The following is an 8,020-nucleotide window of genomic DNA, read 5'->3' as shown; positions in this document are numbered from 1 at the left end:
TAGTCCTTGCTCTGTGTCATGATGCCCTTTGACATTTTTGGCCTATAAAGGAACCTCACCAAAGAGATCTGAATACTCATGAATGGATATACATTAGACCTCCCTTTTACTTTCTCCACTTCCCCTGAGAAAAGACCACATAGTTATACAATGTAAAACACTCCCTCACTTTTCGAGGAGTGGTTATTGCCAGCTTCTCTTCTCCCCATTTGTGTGTAGTTTGCAATCAATAAGCATTGTAAAGCTATAATCTCAGCTAATAAGATTTTTTTAAAACACTACTATAGTAACCTTAAAGAATGTTGATATTTTGTAGTTTCAAACTGGCAAAATAATGGTGACATGAGTTACATGTTACAACATAAATGAAAGTTACAACAACATTAAGTTACAACATAAATGAAATTAGGTATAAAATAATTACAGTATCATTTCCCTTTGTGCTTGCAAGATTCTTAATTTGTATATGTCCTTTTGTAATATTGTCCTAATCTCATTCAAGAACAAGCCTGCTCTTTAAACACATTATTCCATTAAAATTATGTGCTTGATTCAATGCAACAAGTGTCAAAATCAGCATAAACGTACTGATATTGTAATTATGAACATTTTCCACAGAGTGATGAAAAATGCTGATCATGACTTTCTAATTAGTAGCTTTGTGCCTACTCCTGATGATTTAGATAAGAAACCAAAGTCACTGCATGTTCTGACAGAACATAGTGGCTCAGAGTGGGCAGGAGGGAAGTTTGGGAGGAGGACTTGCTCCTTTGTAATTCTACATCCCACCACACCGCAGAAGAAATGGAAAGAAAAAACTGTTTACAGTCTTTCCCAGCAGGATGACTATCCTGGATCTTCAAACATGGTTACGGGTAAAAAATGTGACTAAACAGACTGGTATTGCAGTCAATGCAGCTAGGGGAAACAGCAGGAAGCTCTTTTAGCTCACTCATCAGAATTGATCACAGAGTTCCAGTTGAATAATATTTGTTGCCAGTGAAACTTTGAGCCAGAAATAATAAAAAAACCCTTCCCTCCTAGACTCCACTTTAAGTTAACAGGACTGGTGGAATTTTATTTATTTCGTTTATTTTATTTTTGGCGCTTTTGAACTGAGCACATTTGGTAACTCAGAATCAAACATGGAACCCACCCAGTGCCATTTTTAGTCACTTTTCTGAGTATTATGGCATTTTCATCACAGAAAACTCCTGTCCCCAGCAGAAGTTTGATCTGCCATTGTATGACTTTTGGAGTAAAGTTTTCAACCAATTGTTTACAGAGATGTATCGTACAAAAAACTCAGTTTGCATATACCCATATACTTACAGGAATATGCAACTCAAGTGGTGTGCAAACACATTGGAGTTTGTGAATTAAGTCAGGCACATGCAAAGATCTGGCCCACTGTTATGAAAGTTTCCATTTAATATGGAACACTGAACTGGTGCTTCTAGCTGTAGGCATATAACAAAGTACATCTCTCACATTAGCACATTTTCTCTGGCCTGGTCTGCGATGCTTGATTTTATTGTATGGACCTATTCAAATGTCATCCCAAATTTCATTCCTGAGTCACAAACCCCTGTTAACAGAAAACTTAAGTAACTACATTGCATCAGTGACTGAACAGCTACATCCTGAGAAAGAGGATCCCTTTGCTCTGCAGTCTATATTTTACAACACACAGACACTCTATGCCAGCATGGCTAAACAGAGGCTGCCAATGTTTGTTAACAACTGGGGGACGTAAATAATAGGAAGTGCAAGTGTAAAAAAAAAATGCTGTAGGCTATTAATAACATTTGAAACAATGCAAAATAGTTTAAAATTTTAATCTAAACACACTGTCAAATGCAAGCCAAGCTCTAACGATATCAAGAATTTGGAGGGTTAGATTTTAAAAGGGGAAGATGGGGAGCACAATGTACAACACTATCAACGGAATCTCCAGATTCCTTGTTCATACTACGTAATTTGTCAAACATCAATCTGTTGACAGTGTTATGCTGATGCTAGGAGGTCGTTGCTGATTTGACTGTTTGTTTGAAATGGGAAGATCTATTCTTTCTGCTCCATATATCAATTTTTCCTCTTGAAGACTACATGCTGAAAACCTATTTGCTTCAGTACCATTTCCACCACTACGGTTATTTGGAACTGTGATACCGCTGACCTGCTCAAAGGATTTACTAAAAACAGTAGTGGTAGTTCTAGCCAAACTATGACTGCCAGGTTTAGGCAGGGATTGGCTAGTAGTTAATGTCAGTCTCTTTAAAGACAGAAGATCTAAATTCTCACTCAGGGCTCTTTGAGTTTGTTTTCGAGAAATGTCTTCTTTGCAGGATTCCCCAGAAGCTTCTTTTTCTTTCCCCCCAGCTTTGTTTCCTCCAGACCTTCGTTGGCTCTTCCCTAAAAGGATCTTGTTGCTGGTGTTGTTGCTGTTTGATAAGGCAGATTGGCTTGTGGTAGAAGTTGCTCTAGAGTAAAACCCTTCGTCAACCTCAGATACTTCTATCAGTTCTTCTGGAATTGCTAGATCAGTATTATCTATGCAAAGGAACAAGAAAAGTGTTAATTAAAAAGTGTTATTCATATTGTGATTAATTCAAATATATACAGTTAGACTTTGTCATTTTCAAACACGAAGCAATAAAGCAATAGAGTATGGAGCAAAGTAGAAAAACATAAAACACTTACCTATTACATTAAATTTTAGAAAATGATTCATTATGATTTAAAATTTCATCAAGTTGCGTTTACTAAACCACAAGGCATGCCTGCATAATCTCATTTTGTAGTGATTTTGAAAAAAAAGCACTATTATTCATGCAAAAGATTAGGAACAGATCAGAAAGATACCACACGGTATAAATCCTATTATGTGCAAATGCTTCTATATACTATTTGCAAAGCAAATTAATCATGAAGGTAGATCAATGCCACAAAATACCCATTATGGCTCCTGAAAGTTTAGAAAACCCAACAATGTTTCAGTTTTATGACTAAAAGGTCACCTTCTGCATTATCTGTTTACCAGTATAACTAGGTTAGAAATTTAACACTGGAGTATGAATGTCTCAACATCATGAAGGTGTTTCAAATAGTATAATGGGGGGGCAGGGGAGACCGTAAAGCGTACTGAAATGCTTTTTGCATAAGTTTGAAATAGTCCACTTTGTTTCCTTGATAACTTAATTTGTAAATCCAACAAATATGCAAAATAAGCTCAAAGTGAAGAATAGGAAAGTATTTTCTGTCAGTGTTGAGTTTCACAGTGTGGTTTCCCCAAGTTATTTCATCATTGTATGTGGCACAGACACAACAAGAAATTGTGTGTGCAGTGCATGCATTTGTGTTTTTATTAAATGACAACATGCAAACACGATAACTGCATACTGCAACTCTCCAAACATGCAGCAGTGACCCTTTCCATCAATGGTACCTTAGAGGGCAGCTACAAAGTGCTCTGCTAAAACTGCACTCTGCCAGATGAGTTTATTCCATCCTCCATCATTTTTCTTACAGATTTTTGCCTCCTGATTTCTGGCATGCCTTTGCTGTCAGTTCTAGGATCTGTAGCTGTTTCCTGCACACCCTGTATATGCTGAGAATCATTCTCTGTTAGTGCTCTGCTTTTTTCCCCATTCCCGGTTCTCTCTCCAGCCACATTTGTGACACTAATCTCAGGTATGACAAAGTTTCCCAATTCAGGAGCATCATTACCATTCTCTGGTTGTTCTAGAAATGAAGATGGATAAGAAAGAAGGAAAAAAAAAAAGATGTCTGAAACAAAATCATGAAACAACAAAACACAGAATTGGATGGCTGAAGCGTTATGAATTAAGCCAGATGTTTGCATATTAACTTTTTGTTAATGAACAGTATTAGTGAGGATGGGATAGAATTTCTCCCATGCTGTGCTATGCTCCCCTCCAATATCCTTTTTCTTTCAGTGTTAAAGACCTGAAAAATGCTCTTGAAACATGTGTTCTTGAAAATTCAAAAATTTAATGTTATTTTAGACATCAAAATTGAGTTTAACTTTTTTCCCCTCAATTCACTTCTATGGCCAGATCTACAGTACAGACCAATATTGGTATAACTACATCACTCAGAGGTGAGAAAAATCCACACTCTTGAGTGACATGGTTATACCAACTTAACCCCCAGCCCCTGTGTAGATAGCACTATGTCAACAGGAAAGCTCTCCAGGAAGACAAGCCCTATGACAATATTGTATCAGCTGTACTAAGATGTAAAGAAAAACTTTGTTTTTAAAATCATCTTTACAATTATCTCTATGTTAACTTGAAGTACTACCACATAGGAGCAGAGATTATACCTTCAGTATGCACTGATATAGCACTATCTCTTGAATGTGGTTGAACTGAAACTCCTACATCTGGAGAGCCAGATCAGCTAAAGTGGCAATCTAATTGTACCTGATCTCTGTGCTCTTTTTAAAATTATTTTCAACTGGAACAGGTCTGCATACTTAGGAAACTTTCAAGTACAGCAACTTAAAATTCACTTAACCTTTATATAAAATCTGCAAGTAACACCTGCCAAAAGCTATGCAGGTGTAACACGGAATATTTATTCTATAGAAATTTCTGTATCACATCCATCTCCATAGCATCTGCGCACTTCCCAGTAGCGCAATAAACATGTTGACCTCAGCCCATTTTCTGCTCTTATTTGAGCTTACAGTGAAGCTTGGTTTATAATATCCTTATCACTTCCATGTCAGACTGATCTCAAGTACTAGCCAATTACCTCACTGCAGCATCAAACAGGAGAAGATGGGCTATAAGGGAGAAACAGTTTGTTGCAATGCTGGAGAATGATGGAAACAAGTTGAGGCACAAGTGATGATCTTAGCTTCAAAGTACTATAACTTGACTGATGGATGAGGAGGGGAAGAGAGCAAACAATACTAAACCCACAGCAAAAGAAGAGTGGGCCATCATTTAAAAAGTAGTATGAGCATACTTTGACATTCCTGGATATTTACAGTAATGGTGGCAAAAATCAGTGATTGCTGCAGTTCTTGATACCATACACATGAATAAAAATAGTACCATTGAACTGGAAAAGTGGTATTTTTCTATAGTAAAAAGGGACAGGAAGATCTTCAGAACCTAAAGTGCAATGGTGCATAAGTAGAGCTGGTCAAGAATTTTGACAAAACAATTTTTCATCAGAAAATGCCAATTTGTTAAAACCTACATTTTTCAGGGGAACTCATCACTTTCTATGTCCATTCATCAGCAAAGGTTTCTTGGGTCCAGGATGAAATTTTTAGGGGGCTTGGGAGGAGGGGAGAGAAAGAAACCCTCCCTAGAATAGCCAATAGCCCTGTGGTTAGGGAACTCACCTAGGATGAGGACAGTCCCTGCCTAATTCAGAGCAGAGACCTGAACTTTCATCTTTCACATTCAAGGTGAGTGTCCTAAACAGGCTCACTCTTCCAGTTTCTTGTACAAAATTTTGAAAGGTATTGGCTTCACCTGAATGAAAATATTTTGCAAATATGAACATTTTTGCAGAATGGAAAAACTATTTCCCACCACCCCGATGCACAAGGCACTTTACAGACAAATTCCTTCCCTGAAGAGTTTACTATCTAAAGTTAGATTCCGATAAACAAAGACCCGTCAAGAGAGGTTAAGGGTAGAAAGGGAGAGAAATGTGAATGGGGAGGAGGGGGAAGGAGGAAGAGAAAAAAATAAACTTTCAAACTTTACAATATATAATGTGACAAACTACACTCCAAGCAACCTACCAGCATTATAAAAACCTTTAAAGAATTAGACCACAGATTTCCAAACTTTAAGACAATAAAAACATTCAGGAGTCAAATGGCTTTTCATCACTAGATCTACTATGAACTGGATTTTGTGATGGGGGAAGCTACCAAGTGTAAGCAGTCATTGGGTATCCATCATGAAAGTTGATATCATCACATTTATACCATACAAAAGCAAGCACAGGAAGAGAGAAGAATCACACAGAAGAATACTATTTATGTACATTGAGAGCATATAGTAACAAACTTGACAAGAATGAAAAAAATCCAATGAAAGCATAGCAATAGCCAGAAATGATAGCTCATCCTTACTCTGAAGTGCTTAATTTATTAGTAAAAAGAAAAGGAGTACTTGTGGCACCTTAGAGACTAACCAATTTATTTGAGCATGAGCTTTCGTGAGCTACAGCTCACTTCATCAGATGTTTACCGTGGAAACTGCAGCAGACTTTATATACACACAGAAATCATGAAACAATACCTCCTCCCACCCCACTGTCCTGCTGGTAATAGCTTATCTAAAGTGATCAACAGGTGGGCCATTTCCAGCACAAATCCAGGTTTTCTCACCCTCCACCCCCCCACACAAATTCACTCTCCTGCTGGTGTTAGCCCATCCAAAGTGACAACTCTTTACATAATCAAGTCGGGCTATTTCCTGCATAGATCAAGGTTTTCTCACATCCCCCCCACCCCCATACACACACAAACTCACTCTCCTGCTGGTAATAGCTCATCTAAACTGACCATTCTCCAGGTTTAAATCCAAGTTAAACCAGAACATCTGGGGGGGGGGGGTAGGAAAAAACAAGAGGAAACAGGCTACCTTGCATAATGACTTAGCCACTCCCAGTCTCTATTTAAGCCTAAATTAATAGTATCCAATTTGCAAATGAATTCCAATTCAGCAGTTTCTCGCTGGAGTCTGGATTTGAAGTTTTTTTGTTTTAAGATAGCGACCTTCATGTCTGTGATTGCGTGACCAGAGAGATTGAAGTGTTCTCCGACTGGTTTATGAATGTTATAATTCTTGACATCTGATTTGTGTCCATTTATTCTTTTACGTAGAGACTGTCCAGTTTGACCAATGTACATGGCAGAGGGGCATTGCTGGCACATGATGGCATAGATCACATTGGTGGATGTGCAGGTGAACGAGCCTCTGATAGTGTGGCTGATGTTATTAGGCCCTGTGATGGTGTCCCCTGAATAGATATGTGGGCACAATTGGCAACGGGCTTTGTTGCAAGGATAAGTTCCTGGGTTAGTGGTTCTGTTGTGTGGTATGTGGTTGTTGGTGAGTATTTGCTTCAGGTTGCGGGGCTGTCTGTAGGCAAGGACTGGCCTGTCTCCCAAGACTTGTTGGGAGACTTGTTTCCTCTTGTTTTTTCCTACCCCCCCCCCCCAGATGTTCTGGTTTAACTTGGATTTAAACCTGGAGAATGGTCAGTTTAGATGAGCTATTACCAGCAGGAGAGTGAGTTTGTGTGTGTATGGGGGTGGGGGGGATGTGAGAAAACCTTGATCTATGCAGGAAATAGCCCGACTTGATTATGTAAAGAGTTGTCACTTTGGATGGGCTAACACCAGCAGGAGAGTGAATTTGTGTCGGGGGGTGGAGGGTGAGAAAACCTGGATTTGTGCTGGAAATGGCCCACCTGTTGATCACTTTAGATAAGCTATTACCAGCAGGACAGTGGGGTGGGAGGAGGTATTGTTTCATGATTTCTGTGTGTATATAAAGTCTGCTGCAGTTTCCACGGTAAACATCTGATGAAGTGAGCTGTAGCTCACGAAAGCTCATGCTCAAATAAATTGGTTAGTCTCTAAGGTGCCACAAGTACTCCTTTTCTTTTTGCGAATACAGACTAACACGGCTGTTCCTCTGAAACCTGTAATTTATTAGTGAAACAGTTCTTTCAAAATCCTCAGGACTAAGTAAAGAATATCAAGATTAAGAGTATTTGAGTTTTTAGAACTGCAGACAACAACTGTCTGGGCTGTAAGGTTACTTTCAAACTTGTTGATATGAAGCTTACATATGAATATTGAAGGAACACTAATTTAGGATAAATATCTGAGTAAACACTGAAGTCGCAGGGGCATGAAACCTCGCAAACATTCAGCTACTACACAGTCTATTTGACCACCAGAGTCATGCTATCTGCTGGACAGAATGATTTGAAAGTAAGTTAAATACCTGAC

At 38.6% G+C, this 8,020-nt stretch overlaps 1 protein-coding gene across 11 annotated transcripts in view; it reads right to left on the bottom strand.

Annotated features, from left to right (window-relative positions):
• Positions 1 to 226: 226 nt before the first annotated feature.
• HYCC1 (hyccin PI4KA lipid kinase complex subunit 1) overlaps positions 227 to 8,020 on the bottom strand; it is an 84,550-nt gene continuing 76,756 nt past the window's right edge. For 10 of the 11 annotated variants that reach the window (XM_073333735.1, XM_073333733.1, XM_073333730.1 and 7 more), the window contains one exon: positions 227 to 2,553. In XM_073333735.1, the coding sequence (XP_073189836.1) occupies positions 1,991 to 2,553 (563 nt within the window). In that variant the 3' untranslated portion in view covers positions 227 to 1,990. Of the gene's footprint in view, positions 2,554 to 3,448; positions 3,745 to 8,020 lie in introns of all 11 variants that reach the window. The other variant, XM_073333738.1, reaches the window with a different exon arrangement.

Source organism: Lepidochelys kempii, chromosome 2, assembly GCF_965140265.1.
Source record: "Lepidochelys kempii isolate rLepKem1 chromosome 2, rLepKem1.hap2, whole genome shotgun sequence".
NCBI classification, from domain to species: Eukaryota; Metazoa; Chordata; order Testudines; family Cheloniidae; genus Lepidochelys; species Lepidochelys kempii.
This window is presented reverse-complemented; position numbering and strand designations above follow the sequence as displayed.